The 22,496-nt window shown below is 54.2% G+C and overlaps 1 protein-coding gene across 15 annotated transcripts in view; it reads left to right on the top strand.

Moving 5' to 3' along the window:
• Ptprf (protein tyrosine phosphatase receptor type F) overlaps nucleotides 1-22,496 on the top strand; it is an 82,383-nt gene that overhangs the window by 43,740 nt on the left and 16,147 nt on the right. For 4 of the 15 annotated variants that reach the window (XM_029540220.1, XM_029540219.1, XM_029540224.1 and 1 more), the window contains 12 exons: nucleotides 8,710-8,979; nucleotides 10,073-10,654; nucleotides 10,885-11,021; nucleotides 11,476-11,620; nucleotides 14,885-15,190; nucleotides 15,791-15,984; nucleotides 18,788-18,814; nucleotides 20,160-20,277; nucleotides 20,354-20,932; nucleotides 21,600-21,697; nucleotides 21,844-22,097; nucleotides 22,181-22,274. In XM_029540220.1, the coding sequence (XP_029396080.1) occupies nucleotides 8,710-8,979; nucleotides 10,073-10,654; nucleotides 10,885-11,021; nucleotides 11,476-11,620; nucleotides 14,885-15,190; nucleotides 15,791-15,984; nucleotides 18,788-18,814; nucleotides 20,160-20,277; nucleotides 20,354-20,932; nucleotides 21,600-21,697; nucleotides 21,844-22,097; nucleotides 22,181-22,274 (2,804 nt within the window). The remainder of the gene's footprint in view (nucleotides 1-8,709; nucleotides 8,980-10,072; nucleotides 10,655-10,884; nucleotides 11,022-11,475; nucleotides 11,621-14,884; nucleotides 15,191-15,790; nucleotides 15,985-18,787; nucleotides 18,815-20,159; nucleotides 20,278-20,353; nucleotides 20,933-21,599; nucleotides 21,698-21,843; nucleotides 22,098-22,180; nucleotides 22,275-22,496) is intronic. The other 11 variants (XM_021199604.1, XM_029540223.1, XM_029540221.1 and 8 more) reach the window with 6 other exon arrangements.

Raw genomic sequence — 22,496 nt, 5'->3', positions numbered from 1 at the left:
TCCTGAAGGCAGAGAGGAGTAGAACTGGAGAGAGTACACTTAACCCCAGGCTGGTCCAGGCTGGGTATCTTAACAGAGGCCCAGGAGTCTACCAAATTCCCCCTGCCAGCTTAGCAGCTGAAAAGACTTCACAGTGACTGGCCCCCCCCCCCCCCCGACCCCAACGCCCCAGCCAAGGCAGCCCCTGTCTGCACATGGCTACAGCAGAGAGAGAAGAATCCAGCAGGGCCTTGGTAAACCCCAAGCCGGCTGTTTAAGCATTGCTTTATGGCCGATTCCTAGGGTAGAGCTATCGGAGGCAGTACCAAAGCAGGAACAGGCCACCCAGGTTCAGAAAGGAGGATGCGGGCATCCTGGCTTAGGCATCACACCTGTCCAGCTCGCACCGACATGCTGGCTGTGGCCAGCGGCGGGGCCATGATTATCTCTGGAAATGGGCTGAGGTGGCTGCTACGGCACTGACCAGGGGATCCCAACTCCTTGGAGCATCCCTACCCGCAGATTCTCCGCTGTCCACACATGATTGACTTGGACATGACCCTAGCTGGAGCCTGCCTTATCCCATCTCTTGGCTTAAGATCCACTTGGAAGAGCTTTGGGAGGTCAAGGGTATAGGAGCTCCTTTACCCCCTTTACGCTCAGCCCTTCCTGTCTAGAGCCTAACATAGCCAACCTGACTTCTATAACTCACCCCCCAGGCCCTGCCGCATATCTAGAACCCATCTAAATCTATGAGGGACCTTTGGGGGTCGGATTTGGACCGTAAGGAAAGCCCTGCTCACTGAGACCCCATCCTGTGGGGTTTGCAGCTTCCTTTTGTGCCTGGCAAAGCCCCATCAGCCCCAGGAGTGCTCTGGGACCGCCTGTGTAGCAGTGCTAACCACCAGCTCTGTATTTGTAACTCTGTATGTGGGTGGCTAGGCATGGAAGAACCGCGCCCCACCCCAGTGCCTATCTGCTGGACTCTTTGTCTCCCAATATAGCGATTTCAGTCCATAGTGGTTCCTGTTGCCACCCAGAGATGGAAATCCCCAACTCTTGTCAGACCCTAAGCCTCCTTATTCAGGCTAGTGTGAGTTATAGCTCAGGTGTTTCTTATCCTTCGCACTGTTGACATTTTAGACTGACTACATCTCTGTTGAGGGCCATTGTACGAATAGTAAGATATTTAGAAGCACCCCTAGCCAGTCAGGTACCTGTAGCAGCACTTAACCAGACCAGTCTCAATAGCCACAACTGTCCCCAGACGCTGGCACCGAGAGGCAGTTTGCCCCTGTGGGGACCCTTTGCTCGGGATTGCTGCCTCCTGAGGGCTTCTGTCTCCATCTCTAACTTTGTTCTTCTGTCTAGTGACTCATCTTCTCAGACTTAGCCTCCCTCCTCACGTTCTTCCTCTGTTCCCCAGACTGTCGGGCCTCTCCCTGCCTCTCTGAGGCCTTAGACTGCTTCAACTGATAGGGCAGTGCATGGGCATGCAGAGCTCCCCGCACGCTGCCAGGAGCACAGGAGGCGCATGAGAGTCAGCTGTCTGGGTTCTGTTGGGCTAGCGCTGGGGCACACACATCGTGCATTCACAGCTGACTTTATTCACAGTTGCCTGCAGTTCCACCCACCGTCTAGCAGGCCCAGGCACGCTGGGTGGACCAGCCTCTTTCTCCATCACCATCTGACTCCCTCCCGAGTGACTCACTTTCTCCTTCCATCCATGGCGTCTCTCCCCTACCGCTCTCAGGCATGCAGCTTCCTGGGCCAAGGCAGAAACCTGCCCTTGGCAAAGCTTGCCTTACCTGTACCAAGATCACCAGCCTCCCCATTCTCTTCAGGAACCCAGCATCTGAGACTCGGCTGTCTGAATAGAGGACGTCGCCTCCTAGCCTTTCTTTCCACAGGCATCCGGGCGTGCTCCTCACACTGGTGTTGGCGAGGCATGGGGCTTCCTCATGGTGGTGGGGCTGGAGTGGCTTGTGTGCCTCGGTGGGTTTGTGAACTGGGTGGACCCTGACCCCAGAGCCTGGTAGGGTCTGTCTGAGCGGTGAGGGTGTGTGAGGCATGGGGACTAGCCCGTGCCCCACTTCTACCCCTACCCGGTCTGCCCTCATCATCCCTGGCACCGCTGGTGGGCCCTACCCTGTCCACTGTGTCTCTCCATGAGTCCTAAGTCCTCCGTGAGCGGCGTGGTCCGTGTGCACCTGTGTGCACGTGTGTGTGCGAGGGGCACAGGAGTCCTGTCTTGTCTCTGTGCTGTGTGGGCAGATGGAGGTTGGCCTGTTTTTACTCTCTCTGTGTTTCTCCTTGTCTTTTTTTATTCCCTCTCATCCTCATCGCACTCTGCCATCAACCCAAACTCTCATCTCTCAGATCAGCGAGAAGGTTGGTCGTTTTCACTTCTTATCCATCTACAGTTCGCCCACCGACTGTGCCCGTCAGTTGGGACCAGCGGGCTTGGTCAGCTCCCTCAGGCTCGCTCCAGCCGTGCCTGCCCGCCAGTTGGCCTCTTCTCGGTGTTTGGGCTGGCTGGCAGGCAGGACCAGGGATGGGTGGGCAGGCCTTCTGCTCTGCATGTTCCTGTTGCTTGACCCTGATTCATTGTGTGTCTGCATGTCCCCTTAGCCAGGCTCCGCTGTTGGAGTGGCCACACATGCACGGTGCATGGCATAGAACTGTACCCTATAGAACTGCACCCAGCTTTGCACCCAGACCAGGCTAGCTCTCTGTTCCAGGAATGGTCATGGGGATCTCTGTCAGAGAAACTAAACTACATGTTTGGCATATAGGGGATCAGGGAAGCTTCTACCATTTCCCCACCCACCCTTATGTAGGCCGCGAAACTAAGAGATGGCGGAACTGCAGGAGACAATAGGAGGAGGCTAATTTAGAGTGAGTTGTCCCCTTGAGATCTCGCAGTACGCAACACAGTCCTGCAGTGTCTGCCCTGCCCTTGAGGCCCCTAGAGCCTTACCAATGCTCCACAAAGCAGACTGGCTGTTCTGAGACTTAAGACCAACCTTGGGCTGCCTCTCAAAGACCCTGATGGCCGTAATCCAAGGCAGGTGGCATCATTTTCATACACTGAGTAAGTGTCCAGACATTATATCTTTTCTGTCTCCTACCAGGTCCAAACCAAGGTCACCCTACCTGCCCAGACTCCTCTACCTGAGCTTCCAAGCCAGCCCCTGTGCCTCTCCGAGGATACAGTGTATGTGGCTCACTGACCAGCTAACAGCCCTCAGTCCCATGCTGGGCAGTGGCACTGAGCGTTCACATCCAGTTTGCTTATGCCTGGAGTGACTGAATTGTCACTGCAGTCTCCTGAGGCCTTGAGTATCAGTCCAGCTCAGCCTTAGGTTGGGCAGGGCTTCTTGAAACTCCCTGGATCCCCTCCCAGAGCTGTTCCCTTAGAGCCAGGCCTCTGCTTCCCAGTCCTGGACCAGCAAGGGGCTAGTGGTCCTTTATGTATCATGTGGTGTAAAGGGTTCATCACTGGGCTTTGGGGGTCCAAGGAAGAAGCACAGGACAGACCCTCTGCGTCATGCTCTGTGGTTTTGAGTTTACTCCGGGAGGACAAGGAGCCAGTCAGGAGGAGGGCTGCAGTCTGGGCTCAGATATCAACATAAGCCTCCATCTGTGTGCACTCCTGAGCTCTGGGGCATTTCGGTTACACCATTTCGCTGACCAGGCGGATCTGCCAGGGCGTTCAGAAAATAGTCATCAGCAGACAGCCCGCAGCCACTCCCCCACACCCCTTCACCTACCCTCTGCATCCTTTGTTCTTTCCCCACCCACCCTGTGGTCCCACCAAAAATACACGCATACACAAATATTTAATGGGAAGGAGAAATGAGTTTCTAAATATTCCGGGGGGATTTGCCGGGCTGGTAATTTGTTTGGTGCTGATAATTGCATCTTACATTTTTCTAGCTTTACTTAAAACTGTGTGCCGGGTGTGCCAGCATTTAATTACTGCTCTGCGGCAGCCACAAGGTTATTTATTAAAGAGTTATTTTATCTTGATACAGTGGATCCTGCCCCTTATCCCCTCCTTAATGTTGTGTTATTTTCATCAGAGAAATTTCCGCAAGTGAATGCAGATTGCAGGGCTACCTCCCCCTGCGATTAGTCTGTCACTCCGCTGAATGCGGGTACCTCCAGGCGCCGCACCACCCTATTATAGGGGGTTGTCAGCGCAAATAATTAGACTTAAAAGTTACAGCTGAAATATAATCCAGAAATGGCAGGGCCCTGTTTTGGAAATTGTCTATAAAATGTCAGCACTAAGGATGCACGGGGAACGGTAATAGACCGGCATTGTTGGAGCCTGAGATTAGACCCTAAGTGCATTTTCCCCAGCTCCAGTTTTTCCTTCCCTGCTGTTGCTTCTGTCAATAGACCGAGTCCAGGGTGAGTCCTGTTCCCTTTGGAGGCCCTGTGCTTGTGGCGGCCGGGGGAGGATGGTGGAGACGCTGTGTTGGAGCCTCAACCACTTCCAGCTGTTGGCACGGGGGTAGCTGTCTAGGCTGGACTAGGATGCAGGGCCTCTAGCATTTGGGGCACTCTGTTGCCTCTTTCCCCATTTTCTGGAGATGTGCTGGCCTGCCTAAGCTCTAGCAGATCGCCTTGCAGGAGTCTTTGCATGTGGCCGGACCCAGTGCCCTTATCTAGGAATGTAGTTATCAGTGGAACACCTGGGGCCTCTGGCTGAGTTCCTTTCCCAGTGCTGAGGTGACCCTGACCTCACACCTGTCTGTAGCCCCCAAAGTTCTCCCTGTAGCTTGCATCTTGGAGGGAAAATAAAAGCCATTCTTAGTGTCAGTTCCCAAGGGGGCCCAGTTTCCTGATAGTGACTAGAGATGGAGCCTTTGAAAGGAGTGGCCCAGGGCACTGGCCTGGCTCTGAGGCTGATCCCTGAGGTCTCTGCTGGGTCTCTACTGGCCTGGAAAACACTGTCCACCATGGACTGTCCGGGGTAAAAGTTTGGACATGTTTAGGTATGGGCCCCAGGTATATTAGCCAAAGATCTACTTCCTACTGCATAACCCCTTGAGTCTGACACCCAGTGGCCCCTCTTTCATTTGGGTTCCACCATTAACTAGAGCCACTATTAACTAGTGTCACTGTCAAAAGTCTTATCTGTATGCCATCTGGAGCTTGACATTATGCCAACGCTAAAGCCCCATGGCCTCCACAGGCTTTCGAAGATAGAGTTTTTACCACATAGACCTGATCTTACTGAGGATATAAAGGCAGATGTGTCACTTCCTGTGTCAGCATCAGCACTGGCCCTCATCTGCAATTGAGACATGGTGACATAGGCACCCTCTGTACAGAGTACAGAGTGGCTTTCCACTAGGCATGATGTGCACGGCTTTAATCCCAGCACTCAGAAGGCAGAGGCAGGTGGACCTTTGTGAGTTCAAGGCCAGCCTGGTGTATACACTAAGCTTCAGGATAGTTAGGGATATATAAACCCTGTCTCAAAAAGGAAAAAAAAAAAAAAAAAAAAGAAGAAGAAGAATGGCTTCTTCAGTACATGATTACATGCCCTTCACTGAAAAGGAAATGGCAGAGAGGCCTGTTCAGTTCCAGCAACTTCTGTGTTCTGAACTCCTCCATTCCTTGCTAGGCCTGGACCTGGCTTACATGCAGTGCTATATACCCATTCTTCACCTTGGAGTGCCCAGCTGTTAGGCCTGGCATGAAGCCCTGGGCTGCAAAGGAGTGCCCATGCCCTGGGCTGGCAAAGCTTGCCTGTACCATCTGCCAGTTTAGAGTTCTTGCAGGGGAGTCTGTTACCATGGGACACTTGGTAACTATGACCCCTGGGATATACATGTCCCTTGTCATGAGAACTGCAGTGTGTGATACCGTATCATCAGCCATGTGGACTCCTGGTATTAACGTGCATGATGCCCAGCAGTGGTTGAACACACCTTTAATCCCAGCACTCAGGAGGCTGAGCTGAAGGCCAGCCTGCTCTACAGACTAAGTTCCAGGACAGCCAAGGGTACACAGAGAAACCCTGTCTTGAACAACAACAAAAAGCATCAGTGATAAGGGGGTTGGAGAGATGGGTTGAGGGTTAAGAGCGTTTGCTATTGAAGAGGCCTAGGTTCAGTTTCCAGCACCTACATAGTGGCTTACAACCATCTGTAACTTCAGTTACAGAGTCTCTAGCATCCTCTTCTAGCCTCCGAGGGTTCCTGCATACACGTATGATTGTGCAGGTCTACACACAAATGCACATAAAAAAAAAAAAAATTAGGGTCAGAGATTTGGCTGAATGGTTAGGACTACGTGTTCTTGCAAAAGGCCCAGGCTCGATTCCCAGTCTCATCCTGAAAGCTCACCATATCCTTGGGCATCAGGCACCTAGAATAATAATAAAATAAATCTTAAATAAGTGAATAATAAAGTAAGTTTTTGTTGAACAGTGGTGGGACAGATCTTTAATCCCTATACTTGGAAGGCAGAGGCAGGAGGATTTCTGAGTTCAAGGCCAGCCTGGTCTACACAGTGAGTTCCAGGACAGCCAGGGCTACACAGAGAAACCCTGTCTCAAAAAACAAACAAGAAATAGACAAGGTTTTCAACAAAAGAGACTTAGGATAGAAACCCAGGTATACTAGACTAAGCAAAATAAAGAGTCTTATGATACAAAACTAGGAAGTGTAGAAGTAGATTCGGTGTTGGGTGGGCCTGGAGCCGGGTCTTCCGTGTGCCGCTGCTCACCATCCCTCTTTCTGCTCCTCCAGTGCTCTTGCCTTTGTACTGGAGCAGGTTGTCCCCTGCCTTAGGAAAGGAAACCCTGAGTTCAGCTGCCCCTGTAAAGTGTGTTGCTGCACTCATCGGCAGTGCAAACATCCAAAGGTTGCTTCTGGTGCAAAGGTTGTTACTTATTAGCCAGATCTAGATTACATACGGAGTGCCAAAGATGGAGAGATGGCTCCCCTGGAGAAGACGAAGATGGAACTGGAAGTGTTGCTCAGTGGTAGAGTACAGCACCTAGCACATATGAGTCTCTGTGTTCAATTCCTAGAGCTCTAAAAGAGAGAGGAAGAGAGGCCTGGGGAGGGAGGGGGAGAGGGAGGGGGGATAGAAAGGAAGGAATGAGGGTGCTGCTGCTTCAGGCCAAAGGTGGAAGTCTAGACATGTACGATGCACTCCTGGTAAATGTCTGCCTTGAGCGTAGGAGCAGACCCAGCCTGCCTTTTGCTGTGACTCACTTGGGGCTGCCACTGTTGTGATCCCACCCAGGACTTAGTGAACCTGGCATAGAAGGTGTGGAAGCAAGTTCTACCCAAGATCCTGTAGGCTGACCACGGAGCATCAGGAACCACACAGAAACTTGTTAATCAGGGAGGCGCCAGTTGTCTGTGGAGAGCTCAGGAGCTGGTTAGGGTGAGAGGTAGAGGGGCCGTAGGAGTGGTGTTATTTAGGTGTTACTAGTGGAGGTGATGTGATGGATTTTGAACGATGTCTTAGACAGACCCTTGGTACAACCCCGGTGAATTTTACTAAATGTCTCAGCTCTGAGCTTCAGTTTGACCCCTAGGAACTGAGGTGAGATTGAACCTTGTGTTCTTTCCTGGGATGCCACCTCTGCTTCTGTGACCTGGGACTATGTGACATGCTTCTTACAATGGGTCCTCTGCATGTCTGGACCCCCCAGCAAGAGTCCTCAGAGACCTGTGCTCTCATAGTGGCCCTCGGGTCACTTGGGCTTGCTGCCTGTCCTCTCTGGCCCTCTGTGTAGGGTGGCCGTCTAGGCTACACACGAGCCTCTGCCAGCAGCTGCATGACCTGCCTGCGTGCCAAGCATGTCTGTGTCGCTAGCTCTTGTCCACCTTACCCCCTCTGCATGCTCTGAGTGTCTGTGCCAAGCTTGCCCCTTCGGGGTTGGTTCTGGGCTTTGCCCTGGACTGAGAAGCCCCAGACAGCTTCTGGCCAGGGGAGTCCAAGGCTGGGGGTCGCGGCTAGGCACAGCCACCCGCCTTGAGAGCTTTACTCACTGGGCAGAAAGCCGTCTGCCCCCTCATCATGTTACTGCCATCCTCATGCCCATCCTGCCCGCGGACCACGTCCCTGGCCCGCCCAACCCCTTGTCCCCGGACTAGCCCTCCTAAGGGACCATCCACATTGTGGGTCCCAGACTGACCTGCATAGGCAAGGCCCAGCAGGTACTTGTGCCATTTTCTCTTCTCTCCTGGGGCCATGGCCTGGAGGTGGAGACACTGACTCCAGAGAAGGTGGCCATGGTACTCCCAGACCGATCCTTTGTCCCCCACCCCCAGCCATGCTCTGAGGACCTGGATTGCTTTCATTGATGGTCCCTCTGGAGACACAGGAGGAGGGGAGTCAGGAATAAACAAAGGGGGTCATTGGAGGACCACCTGGAGTGTGGCCCTAACCAGGCCTGGCTCTTGCATTAAGTCCTGTGTGACCTTGGCTGAGTGTCCCATGCCATAAGATGGGAGCTTGGTTATGCAAGTTGTCATTAAGAGGTGTTCCAGATGGTCCCTGAGTGCAGGGACGGCTTCTGTTCCCAAAGTGAGGTGGGAAATGGTGAGCCAGGCCCTAGGGACGCCACTCCTCCTGTCTCTGAGCATGGGCTTGGCTCTGACCAGAGAGGCTTCCTTGATGAGGGGCCCCTGCCCTTCTGTCCACCCTTGCATCCTGCCCAGCCTGTGAGTGCCTCTCTCCCTCCTCCCACAGTGCGTCGCGTGGCTCCTCGTTTCTCCATCCCTCCCAGCAGCCAAGAGGTGATGCCAGGCGGCAGTGTGAATCTCACGTGTGTGGCAGTGGGCGCGCCCATGCCGTATGTGAAGTGGATGATGGGCGCCGAGGAGCTGACCAAAGAGGATGAGATGCCAGTCGGCCGCAACGTTCTGGAGCTCAGCAATGTCATGCGGTCTGCCAACTATACCTGTGTGGCCATCTCTTCACTAGGCATGATAGAGGCCACGGCCCAGGTCACAGTAAAAGGTGAGTGTACTAGTGCCTCAGCTGAGGTTCTCCTCTGTCAAGAGGGCTTTAGATCCTCAGGCCTGTGGCAGATAAGTAGGAGCTGGCCTTGAACTCAGGGAGCTCTTCTTGCCTCTGCTTCCCAAGAACTGGGGATACAACTCAGTTGGTAGAGAGCATTTACCATGTTGGAAGCCCCAGATTCAGTCCCCAGTACTGCCAAAAGGAAATCAGGCTGTAAGCTAGGATGAATCATGTCCCTCCTCCTGGTCCCCCTGGTCCTCCTGGGGATGGAGCCCAGGCCCTCACACACACTAGAGAAGCGCCTACACGCCGAGCCTTATACCGGTTCCTTTTATAAAAGCAAAAGGTAGCTTTCAGGGGCTCACGTTGCTCTGGGAGTCGCCCAGGAACATTATCTGGTCTCCTTCTCTCAGTTTCTGCCAGCCACACAAAAACCCACGGCTCTCGTTCCCTGCCTGCTCCTCCTCTGTCACAGTCAGTGGCTCAGCGCTGTGAGACTCTTCCTGTCCCCCAAGCCCCACACCCATCCAGGGAGAGGCTGTGTTTTCCTCCTGTCCTTGTTCACAGTTACCATCAACTCATTTTCTGATTATTTCCCCAGATGATAAATTCCAGAGAGCAGGAATGTGACCACGAGCCTTTGTGGCACCGAACAGGGTTCCTAGGACTTAGTGGCCATTCATTCTTCTTGCAGCGATCGTGGGCCTGGGATTGTGCCACCTTTGTTTTAAGCCAAGTCATGGGGCCTAGTGGTGGGGCTCTTTCTGAACTCTAAAGGCCAATTCCTTGGGAGATAGTGCATGCATGTGTGTGTGTGTGTGTGTGTGTGTGTGTGTGTGTGTGTGTGTGTGTGTGTGTAGGTCCTAAGGGTGATCTGTTACACACCAAAGGGCTCAAGGCTCCTTGGACCACCATCAGACCTGGCTGCACTATCTCAGTAGCTGCCCTAAGAAGTCACCCCAAGCTTTTCAAGCCTTTTTTGAAGGAGGGTTGTGGGCATCAGCCACACTTGGGTGGCCGTACCCTGTGTTAGGATCATGCACTGGGTTTGTCCTCAGAGTCATGACATCTAACAATTCTTTCTCCTCAGCTCTGCCAAAGCCTCCAATTGATCTTGTGGTGACAGAGACAACCGCCACCAGTGTTACTCTGACATGGGACTCTGGGAATACCGAGCCTGTGTCCTTCTATGGCATCCAGTACCGTGCAGCTGGCACAGACGGCCCCTTCCAGGAAGTGGATGGTGTGGCCAGCACCCGATACAGCATTGGTGGCCTCAGCCCCTTTTCGGAATATGCTTTCCGTGTGTTGGCTGTTAACAGCATTGGGCGAGGACCACCCAGTGAGGCGGTGAGAGCACGCACGGGGGAGCAGGCGCCCTCCAGCCCTCCGCGCCGTGTGCAGGCCCGAATGCTTAGCGCTAGCACCATGCTGGTCCAGTGGGAACCACCTGAAGAGCCCAATGGCCTGGTACGGGGATATCGCGTCTACTACACCCCAGATTCCCGACGCCCTTTGAGCGCCTGGCACAAGCATAACACCGACGCAGGACTTCTTACCACCGTGGGCAGCCTGCTACCTGGCATCACCTACAGCCTCCGAGTCCTTGCCTTCACTGCCGTGGGCGACGGCCCACCCAGCCCCACCATCCAAGTCAAGACACAGCAGGGAGGTAGGTAGGGGCTTTGTTTTAGATGGACAGCTGACAGCAGAGGCTCCGGCAGAGTCCCTCCTGTCTCCTCAGGCTGTGTAGTTTGGAGCTTGGTGGGGCTGGGCAAGGGTGCCATACTCCACAGCTAGGTGGTCACTGGGGTGCAGGCCAGGCTGGTGAGAGCGTGGCACCCTCTCACTGGGCTCTCGGAGGTATTGTGAGGCTGAGCTTGCTTGGGGTGGACATTGCAGTGCCTGCACAGCCTGCGGACTTCCAGGCCAACGCTGAGTCGGACACCAGGATCCAGCTCTCCTGGCTGCTGCCCCCGCAGGAGCGGATCGTCAAGTATGAGCTGGTGTACTGGGCAGCCGAGGACGAGGGCCAGCAGGTGAGCCAGGAGGCTGGGAAGGGTAGAAGGAGGATTGCCCCCGGTTCCTGGTGGTCTGTGATGGGCACACCTAGGCAGGCTGCAGACCCTGGGTTTTCCCTACAGCTTTGTAGCTCTTACAGCCTGTATGGTTCTGTAGTCTGCACCACTCCTATGCTAGAGGCAAAACTTCTAAAGTCTGCCTTTGTTCTCTTAGGTTAGTGGCCCATGTGATACTGTCCTAACCTTGAAGCTTCCCCTGGGGTCACAGATCTCTGGTGGCCTTTGTGATCTTTGAGGTGGCTGTAGCATGAGTCACGCCATGCATTTCTTGTGAGGCTGTGTGACTGTGTGGGGTGGGGCTGTCAGAGAACCACAGTGGGTCCTCTGCCAGCTGCTTGCAGCCCACGTGGGGACTAACCTCTGAGTGGCCTTTGAGATCTGAGCACTCAGTAAGTGCTCTCTGCTCTTCCAGCACAAGGTGACCTTCGACCCCACCTCCTCCTACACTCTGGAGGACCTGAAGCCTGACACACTGTACCACTTCCAGCTGGCTGCACGTTCAGATTTGGGGGTGGGCGTCTTCACGCCCACCGTAGAGGCCCGTACAGCACAGTCCAGTAAGTGTCTGCTAAGGCCACCCTTGTCACATCTGGGCTAGTACACTACACACAGGCACATACCATTCCCTTTCAAGCAGGTGGGTGGTCAGGTCTGCTGAGTCCAGTATTGGACTCCAGTCTGGGCTCTTGAGTCTGAACCCCAAGAAAGGGACAGGTAAGTGTCTTGTTAGTCTGTGTCCAGGCAGTGGTTGCCTTCTCTGCTCCCTGCCCAGCCTTCTGACCCTCTCTTACCTCTGTGACTCTTCTGTCCTGCACAGGTAAGTTCTGTGTGACTGTGACTCATCTCTGTCCTCTGTCCTTCTCCTTCCATACCTAGATCATAGCACTGATTTGGTGGGCCTACCGTGTTTGAGACCTGCCTAGATGCCTGTCTTCCTCCTCATGGTCCCACATCTCATCACCCATGTTCTCCTCCTCGTACCCCACCACCACAGTTCCTTAGGAGCTGTGTAATCTCTCTGAGGTCTCTGCACTTGTGGACAGGTCCATGAGAATGTGACTGTGTGCCAGTGTGTGTGTGTGTGTGTGTGTGTCCACATCTGCCTGTGGGAGCACATGGCTTATGTGACAGTGTGACTGTTTGTAGAACCACCTGGAGTTTGCATGAAGACCCAGCCAATAGCACCTGAGTGTGTCAGAGTGGGGGGGGGGGTGTGACTCTGTCACACCCAGATTGTGATTGGCACAAAATGGCAGATTGTGAGTGTGGCCTGGTGTGATAGTAGTCTGACTTTGTAGTCTAAGTTCATTCTAGAAGCCTGTGCTCTAGGTCTGGTAGCGCAGCCAGAAGGCAAGGCCGGTATCCATAGGGCTCCTGCAGTGGACTGAGACTTACAGTGGTGCCTGTAATTACCCAAATGAGCTCTTAATTATGTTTGTGCAGAGTGAGCTGGGAGGGTGGAGAGGTGGCAGGCAGTACAGGAGCTACTGTTGTTGGTGCAAGGTCAGAGGCAAACACTGTTGGTGCAAGGTCAGAGAGAGTTCAGTCTCAGAGATATGACACTTGACCTCCACTGAAGCTAATTAGGTAAAAGGAACAGGGAATATGGTGGCCCTGGGCAGGGACTCTGCAGCCACCCAAGCTGTACCAGTCGGGGTGGCTCTGAAAATGGGCAGGTTACCCAAGATGCAGAGACCACTTAGAAATCTCTTTTGTGGCCTTGGCTGAACTGGTCGGGGGTGGGGGTGGGGACGGGGTTGGGGGGCAGGGAGGGTTACCTAGGATACTTCCTGGCCGGGGCTTGGTGATAGATTGTAGATGCGGAGCTGTGGCTTAGAGATATGGAGGTGCATCTTGTTTCTGGTCGGAGGCTCCAGCAGCGCGCACTCCCCCCCCCCCAACTCAGGTGATGCATGGAAGCAGGCTCGAGCAGTGCACCTGGTTTCAGGCACCCAGATTCAATCACTGTGTCTGTCAGGGGTAGAAGTGTGGAGGTGTAGGGCCTGAGCTGGAGGAGGCAGTCCTGAGAGAAATGAGAGCTCCTAGAAATGAGAGCTAGGGGTGGGGAACAGGACAGAGAGAAAGCCTACAGAGGTGGGCCTGAAGTTGCTGCTGAATGGCCGAAAGGGACTAGAAGTAGTCAGAAAGCAGGCTTGGGGGTGGGGGTGGCGGGCTGTGTGGTAGCTTGGCAGGGACTCGGAGTGGATGAGGAAGTAAGCCAGCATGCTAAGATGTCATCAAGAGCTAGCTGGGGGGGGGGGAGCTATAGTAACTAGGGGGCCTGTAGCAATGAAGATGGGGTCTTCTTTGAAGGCGGGAACTCTTGAAGTGCATCCATATGCTTTTGTGCGAGTCAGGAGGACCACGCTGGAAGCATGGACGGAGAGGGACAGCTCCGGAGGTGGAAGGAAGGGGGCAGAATGTGGGTGAGAAAGAGCTTGGCCTTGGACTCCACTCTTGAGATTGTACAGGAAGAGGGGAGCTGGTGGCTGGAAATAGAAGCGGATACTGTTGGAAGGCAGGCAGCAAGCTTATATGCCTACAGGTGAAGGGAGCTAGGGGTCTGGGAGCTGTGCAGATTGTCTGTGTTATTTGTAAAGTGGCAGAGTGAGCAAGATAGAGTAGATCTCAGCAGGTAGCCCAGAGAGCCCAGGGGGAGCCCGCTGGAGATGCCTTGTCTGCCTGCCTCAGTGCCGCAGTATCCATTACCTACTGTGGCTCAAGCAATGGTGGGAGAAGGAGGGGCTGAGGGGATGACTCTGCGGGTAAGAGAGCTTGCTGCGTAATCATGCAGATCTAAGTTCAAGTCCTCAGCATCCACATAAAAGATAGGGTATTGTCACATATGCACCTTAGCACTAGCACTGCCGGGAGGCTGAGTCAGGAATCTGTGAGGCAGGTACACATGTTCACATATACATACACATATACATACACTACACACACATACAAAATGGGAAAGTGAGTTTAGGATACTGGTGAGAATGGTAAGCCAGGGCGCTTTAAGTCACGACTGAATATTCAGGGTTGTAAGGATGGAAGTAGGTGACGGGATCCCCAGAGGTAAGAGTAGAATGCTGGGACCCAGGGAGACCAAACTGGGACAAAAGGTGGGTGCACAGGGGAAGGTTAAAGGTCATTCCCAGTACTGGGGTGGTGCTCTGCCACTGGTAAGTCAAGGGCTGTTGAAGTTACCCAGCCAGTGAGTAGCAAACTTGAGGTAAAAGGAAGCCCCTGTATTGGTAGTGGCATGGTGTCTAAAAAAGTCACCAGGCATAAAGAGAGCACACACTTGCCTCCTAACTCATAAGGAATCTGTTGAATACTTTCCTTCCAAACTGCAGAGGCCACTTGCCATCCCCGTGACTAGCCACAGACGTTCATAAGCTCAAGCACAGAGCTCTGTGCGTGCAGACACAGGTTAAGTAGTCTTAAACCAAGGGAGGCCTTTGCATCATGGATCCCCAGAAGAGAATTATATTCTCCGAGTGTTCTGGGGTGTGTGTGTGTGTGTGTGTGTGTGTGTGTGTGTGTGTGTACTTGATGCCATGTTTGTGTGAGACGGCATATGCATGAGAAAGACGCTGCTAGAACTCCATATGTGCGTGAGAGACACTGCACATACTGTGTGTGTGTGTGTGTGTGTGTGTGTGTGTGTGTGTGTAGAAAGCTAGTTCTGAGGGAGTTAGGCTGTCTCAGCAGCAGTATGCCTAGAGGGCCTCAGGATGGCTGGGTGAGTCTCTAATCCCTTGTTACTTGGTCACTGTGCCTGTGATCCCCACCCTCCATTTGCCTGCTTTCCCCCCATTTGTCTTCCCCAGCCCCATCAGCCCCTCCCCAGAAGGTGACATGTGTGAGCACGGGCTCCACCACGGTCCGGGTAAGTTGGGTTCCACCGCCGGCTGACAGCCGCAACGGCATTATCACCCAGTACTCCGTGGCCTATGAGGCAGTGGACGGCGAGGACCGTAAGCGACATGTGGTGGATGGCATCAGCCGTGAGCATTCCAGCTGGGACCTGCTGGGCCTGGAGAAGTGGACGGAGTACCGGGTGTGGGTGCGGGCACACACAGATGTGGGCCCTGGCCCTGAGAGCAGCCCGGTGCTGGTGCGCACCGACGAGGACGGTAGGCTGCAGTGGGTGACATTGTTGTGAGGAGGGGTGGGGATGAGAGGCATGCCACCTGATGCTGCCTGCCAAGCACCCAGTATCCTCCCGCCACAGGATCTGACAGACTCATTTTCTAAACTTAGGCTTAATGGTCTAAATTCTGGGGCGATGTAGTTGGTGGGGTATCCCATATCCAGGTCCTGGCTCTGAGCCGTCTCCAAGATAACTGAAGCCTTAAAGCCGTAAAGGTCTGTGGCAGAAGCAGCAACCCCACTTAATATGAGAGCCAGGATTGGGAAGATAAGTGCAAAAGACTCAAGTGGGCTTTGGCTGGAGACTAATGAAATTGGTGACAGATGGTGTGAGCCTAGGTAGTTGAAGGTGTGGTACCTCACTTCTGACTGTTCCCCACATCTATGTTTCCCATGAATAAGTAACCCTGCCCAAGGGGCTCATAGGCATGGCCCACGGCAGGCAAATCAGCCAGCCAAAGAAACAACATTGGAGCCTTTCCCAGTGGGGTTGGGTGCAGAGTCACAGCCCTAAAGTTAGCTGTACATGCCTAAGCCAGGCTCCGTTCCTCCATGTCTGACTCTCTTCTCTGCCTGGCCCCTAGTGCCTAGCGGGCCACCACGGAAGGTGGAGGTTGAGCCTCTGAACTCCACTGCTGTGCATGTCTCCTGGAAGCTGCCTGTCCCCAACAAGCAGCACGGACAGATTCGTGGCTACCAGGTCACCTATGTGCGGCTAGAGAATGGTGAGCCCCGAGGCCAACCCATCATCCAGGATGTCATGCTGGCTGAGGCTCAGGTATGTCATTGACGGTGCTGGGTGGCAGGGTGAACAGTGACCAGTGTGTCACACTGACTCCCTAGAGCCCCGATTTGTCCCTCCAATGCCTGCCCTCAGAGGTGTTTATGCATTTTATGGTCATTGGAGCTGCCTTGGACTGTCTGGGCAGGAGTTCCTGAGACTGGGAGGTGAGGCCCATGTTCCAGAGAGACTTGGTTTTTCTGTTAGGATTGTTAAGCTGTGCTAACCTAGATCCTGCTACCCCCTCCACCCAGGTAGCAGTCTTAGTTCCCAGTGCTCACAGGGCTGCTTCCAAAGACACCTCCCCCCCCCAAGGCTCCTTGCACACCGCACTGGCTTCATCCTTGTGGTTTGCAGAAAGCACATTTGCTGTGGCTTTGAGGTGAACTGCTGTCCTAGGCAATACTGTTCTGAGCATCCCCTGTACTGCACAGCCAGGGACAGACAAGACTTTTCTCGATCCTCCATGGCCTCAAGCAAACAAAGCTCTGCAAATAATGACCTGAGTGTCACTCGGCTCCTGACCCGAGTGTTTCTCTCCAGGGCTGGACCTGCCAGCCCTTTCCTGTTGGAAACTTCTGTCTTCCTGGGGCATCTGCCCACAGGCTTACAGTGAGGTCAGTATTCTGACCCCCCCCACACACACACACACACCTTGCTAGCCCATAGAGAAGCACTGAACACTGTGAGATTATATGTAAGACCAAACTGAGCCAGCATGTGGGTGGCAGGGGTTGGATAGGAACCAAGTCTCTACCCTGGGAAAGGACTAATCAAGTATAGGAAAAACCTGTTGTCTGCCATTGGTCTCCCTGTCCAGAACCAGGTCCTGAGAATTCTTGGGCCAGCATCAAGTCCCAATAGAAAGAGTCTAGATTCCCTCCCCAACCAAGTGGGAACCCCATATTGTGCAGACTGTGCTGAGGGGTGAACCCCCACACAGACAAACTGCTTTCATACCTTTGGCTAGGCCCCACCCTCTGAGCCAAAATTCTTTTCTACCCAGAGGGTGCCCTCTTTCTTCTCCCAACCTGTCTATGCTGAAGGACCCAAGGGTGGGGGAGGTGGGTGTGTTCAGCAGCCTGCATTCCTGGGGCAGGTTGAGGACTCCTCACAAAGTCTCAGCAGACACACCCGCCCAGAAACATCCAGAGAATGACTCGATCCAGCCCCTCCCATCCTAGGAGTCTGGCGCCACAGCTGCAGCCACTGTGGTTCCAGGAAAGTCACTTCGAGTACTTTTGTGTGCTGGTCCCCAACACTTTGAAGGGGGTTGGGTAATAAGATCAGGGACATTGCCCCCATATTTGTGTTCTTTACAAGGAGTATGCCCAAGCAGGCTCCAGGGAGGCCACGGAAGACAAGGCCTGCCCTTGTAGCCTCCCACCCCCTGGGACTTTGTCATTCTACTTTAGGCCTGTGGGAGACCAGATGGCGCACTTATCCAGCCTGGCCCCAGGGCCTAGGTATCCCCTGTGTGACTCTTTTCAAGGACACCCCAGCCTGCCCTTATCCACCCAATAGAACCATCTGTGCAGCCCTGGGCCCCAGTAAGATCAGAAAGAAGCATGTGATGTGTATCCCCACCAGATGTGCATAGCCCAGCCTGCCTCCCCTGTGCTCCCTCTAGATGAAACTCGCCACCCTCCAGCTCCTTTTGTCCCTTCCTTTTGGCTTTTCTTTCACTGTTGTGGTTTAGTCTAGCTATTCCCCGTCCCCTTTCCTCTCCTCTCCCTACTCCTTTTTCAGCCTCTTCCTTCCCCACCTACCCCTCTGTCTTTCTCCTCGCACTGCCTGACATAGGAGGGACTACCTGTGATAACTCCACACCAGGGCTCCCCTCAAGTAAGGACTCCTAACTAGACCTGGTTCCAGCCCACTCTGCAAGTAGACGCGATCATTCCAGGACTCCATAGCCTCTCTATATTGTGTTGCAAAGACTGTCACGGTGCTGGCTCAAATAGCAGGTGCTCAGGCCACTCCAGCACCAGGCTAGTGGACAGGCCAGACCAGCTATATGAGGGTGATCCGGTTAGAGGACTCCAAACAGGGCCTGTCCCTCACTAACTATCTCCTAGCTTCAAGATTAGAGTCCTCACTCAGTCCATATACCTGTTCGCCCAGCATACCAGTGCACGCTGGCGTTAGAATTTACCACTGCCAGCCAAGAAACTAGTTTTCCTATTATGATTGCAGGTACCTGTAGAATCGAAATCAGGGGTGTGGGGTCTCCCTGTGGCTTTGGGGTAATGCCCAGGCTCTGAGCTGGCTACTTAGCCTTTGTTATCTCTCTGGCAAGCCTGACTCTTGGCCCACTCCAGCGGTAAGTCCAGCACTTGTGTTCTAGGACACAAGTGACTCTAATTTAGTGTCTCAGCCAAAAGCAGGATGCATGGATGGATGGATGGATGGATGGTAGGTAGGTAGAGAGAGAGAGATAGAGATGTAGATAGATAGATAGAGCGAGCAAGCAAGCGAGCTAAACAGCCATAACAGGACATTGGGACTCTTAAGCACATACAAGGGTATGTAGACATCCTTTAATGTCTTCCCTCTGCCTGAGCTGTCAGGTCTATCGCCACATCTGACAGTCCACCATGTCTCCCTGCCCTCGACAGGCCTGTTACACACAATTGGTGCTCAGTGATGCAGGGACTTGTGTCTTTGAGTGGGCACTGGTCCTGGGCTTTCCCCTCAGTGGGTACTTTAGAGCTATCTATCAGTTCTCCATGGGCCAGGTCCTCTCCAGGCCAAACCCTTCACCATCCTGTCTCCCTTTTTCTCCTTCTCCCGCTGTCAGTGGAGACCAGAGGAGTCCGAGGACTATGTAAGTAACAGGTGTGCAAGCACGGGCAAGACTGGGTCAGGCTGGGCTCATGGGACACTCCCCCTCTCCCAGCCTGTGTTGCCGAGATCCACAGGGCACCAGCCACATCCAGAGAAAATTGGCGTGTAGACATGAGCACCAGGCTGAGCAGTGATTGGCGTTTCCTCTAATCCGTACTCCTCGCCTGTCGAGCAGCAATTTGAGGCCAATGTTCACAATCGACCAAGACCTGGCCCCTGCTCTGGCCAGACAGGGATGGAGTTAAATCCAATCCTGATCGTTAGGCCTTATTGATCCCTAGAGTGAAAAATCACCTGCTCAGGCCCAGGCTGGGAGATGCATGGGAGCCAGGTCCAGCACAGGCTCTGCTGGAGCCCGAGCCCTGGGAGACCCTCCAGCTTGGCCCTGCAAAGGGTTGTTGGCATCTGCAGTTGGCCCCACCTGAGGCTTAGAGCTGGAGGGACACCAGGGCTGGTGCTGACAGCCCTACGCCTACTCCATCGTGGTACTCTCCCCTCCTCCTCCTCCTCCTCCTCCTCCTCCTCCTCCTCTCTGTGGGGCGTGGCTTGGTCTCCTATGGTGTTTCTCCGCATGTCCGGAAACAAGGCCTTTGCTGGATGGGTGTGTGGGTAGGATCCGCCAAGGTAGAAGGACGTGGAGTGGCTGACTTCTTGGGCATCAGTGGAAACAAGAGGGGAATATGTTCCTGGGTTTGGGGAATTCTGTGTCTTGTCTTTTTCTCCCTCTTATGTGGTCTCAGGAAGGATTGGATATCCGTCACCGGACACCAGAGTAGATGGGGTCACTGTAACTTACAGTTTTATAGGTTGGGCCTTCTCCTTTACCGGGCTCTTGCTCTTTCTCTCTCATTTGTGTGTGTGTGTGTGTGTGTGTGTGTGTGTGTGTGTGTGTGTGTGTGTGTGTGTGTCTATAAGTGGCCTTGCACCAGCTAATTCTGGAGGGACAGTGGCCTGTATGCATTTGCGTGCCAAAAGGCATAGAGGGCGCCTGGTGCATGCAAGGCTCTGTCTGTGTGTAGAGCCCTCATGAGGTATCACTCACAGAACAGTGGCGTGAAAGTAACAGTATGGTCCCTTTGTTCTTCTCTGAAACGAAGAATGAGCTGTCTGCCCCAGGCTTGGGGCTTCTGGGTTGAGTGGCTTGCTCCTAGGCCACATCCCACCTGGCTGTCCTGCCTCCCACTGAGGAAGGATTTGTCCAGCTTCACCTCCCAAGACCCTGGTCCTGTGTACCTGGGGTACCCTAGGCTCCAGTCTTCAGATGACTGATAGTCTAGCTGCTTCTTATACAGTATGATGGGACCTGCCTTCCCCTTCTCCTTCAGGAAACCACCATCAGCGGCCTCACCCCCGAGACCACCTACTCCATCACCGTCGCTGCCTACACCACTAAGGGGGATGGTGCCCGAAGCAAGCCCAAGGTGGTTACTACGACAGGGGCAGGTGAGTGAGGGGTTCGGGGACAAAGCTGGATGGGCAGCAGGGAGGGCGGCACCAGAGCCCAGTGCGTGCTGTTCAGTCCCAGGACGGCCCACCATGATGGTCAGCACCACGGCCATGCACACCGCGCTGCTGCAGTGGCACCCACCGAAGGAGCTGCCTGGAGAGCTGCTGGGCTACAGGCTCCAATACCGGCGGGCCGACGAGGCGCGGCCCAATACCATAGACTTTGGAAAGGATGACCAACATTTTACAGTTACCGGCCTGCACAAAGGGGCCACCTACGTCTTCCGGCTCGCTGCCAAGAACCGAGCTGGCCCAGGAGAAGAGTTTGAGAAAGAGATCACCACCCCCGAGGATGTGCCCAGTGGCTTTCCTCAAAACCTTCGAGTGACAGGACTGACCACATNGACCACGGAACTGACCTGGGACCCGCCGGTGCTGGCGGAGAGGAATGGTCGCATCACCAACTATACCGTGGTCTACCGTGACATCAACAGCCAGCTTGAGCTCCAGAATGTCACTGACGACATACACCTTACACTCTTGGGCCTCAAACCAGACACCACTTACGACATCAAGGTCCGTGCACATACCAGCAAAGGCGCCGGCCCACTCAGCCCCAGCATCCAGTCCCGGACCATGCCTATGGAGCAAGGTGTGTGCTGTGGTCATGGCATTGGCTGCCCAAGCGTGACTGCTCCTAGGGACCTGTGCTGTCCTTGACCCACTGACCTCTCGCAACTGATCCACCAGCTTCCGCTGTGTGACACTTCACGCTCTCATGACCGCTAACCTCTAATGAACAGGCACCACATCCTTGGGTGTGTGGCCCTGTCCTCTGCTGTCCTTGACCTACTGACCTATCTGCGTGACCTTCCAATCTCTTGTGATTGTGATCCACTGATCTCTTTTTGCTACATCCCATTCTGGGGTGTGCAGCTTGCTCTACTTTGGTCTGTAGCACTAACCTTTTGGGGCCTAATCTACTGACATCCAGAGTCCGTGTGGCCACATACATCTCGTGACCACAACCCACTAATCCCTGGCCACTCTGACCCAGTGTCTGAGCTGAGGCTTTCACCCATGCTCTTTCGGAGGTGTGGCCCCAGGCACATCCCCAGCCGGTTCACTGTTCACTGTGGAAGAACCTGGGTTGGAAGTTGGACTGTGCCATGTAAAGTTGCCTGGGGTACTTGGTTGTCACACTGAGTCCATAGCCCCTCCCTCCCCTACTCCTGTGTTACAGCCATTGTCACATACTCGGGCCCCTTCACCCTAGCCAGGCTAGCCACAGAGCTCACTCCCTCCTTGTGCTTCCACAGTGTTTGCCAAAAATTTCCGTGTGGCCGCTGCAATGAAGACATCTGTGCTGCTCAGTTGGGAGGTCCCCGACTCTTACAAGTCAGCCGTGCCCTTCAAGGTGGGTAGGACTTCTGCCGACCTGGACCAGAGCTGCCTCCCACGTCTGCTCTGCGTCACTGTTCCGACCCCAGAGCACACAGACGTGTGTCTATGAGCCGGATCCTCACCCAGAGGCCTTAGCTGCTCCTCCCCCTCCCACTACAGATCCTGTACAATGGACAGAGCGTGGAGGTGGACGGGCACTCGATGCGGAAGCTGATTGCAGACCTGCAACCCAACACGGAGTACTCCTTCGTCCTGATGAATCGTGGCAGTAGCGCCGGGGGCCTACAGCACCTGGTGTCCATCCGCACTGCCCCGGACCTCCTGCCCCAGAAGCCAATGCCTGCCTCCGCCTTTATAGAGGATGGCCGCTTCTCCCTCTCCATGCCTCAAGTGCAGGACCCCTCGCTAGTCAGGTACAGAGGAGGCTGGAGGCTGGTGCAGATCGGGAGCGTAGCGGAGGTCGATGAAGGTTCTGATGGTTGCTCTGTCCACACAGGTGGTTCTACATTGTGGTGGTGCCCATTGACCGTGTGGGCGGGAACTTGCTGGCACCAAGATGGAACACACCAGAGGAGTTGGAGCTGGACGAGGTGCCTAGGGGAAGATCAGTAGGGCAGCCACGTGGTGGGCAGTGGCCATCTTTCCCTGAGTGTTGCCCCAGGAGTCCGAATCTAGCTGTCAGCCACTCTCTCTGGGGAGAGGAACTCTGAGGCGTAGAATCCCCAGGAGAATTGTTAAAACTCCAGGAGGGCCTACAGGGCCTTCCCTGGAGGTGTTTGGTAAGAGTCCCATGGTATAGGAGTCACTAGAGA

The sequence above is a fragment of the Mus pahari genome, chromosome 6 (genome assembly GCF_900095145.1).
Source record: "Mus pahari chromosome 6, PAHARI_EIJ_v1.1, whole genome shotgun sequence".
Lineage (NCBI taxonomy): Eukaryota > Metazoa > Chordata > Mammalia > Rodentia > Muridae > Mus > Mus pahari.
This window is presented reverse-complemented; position numbering and strand designations above follow the sequence as displayed.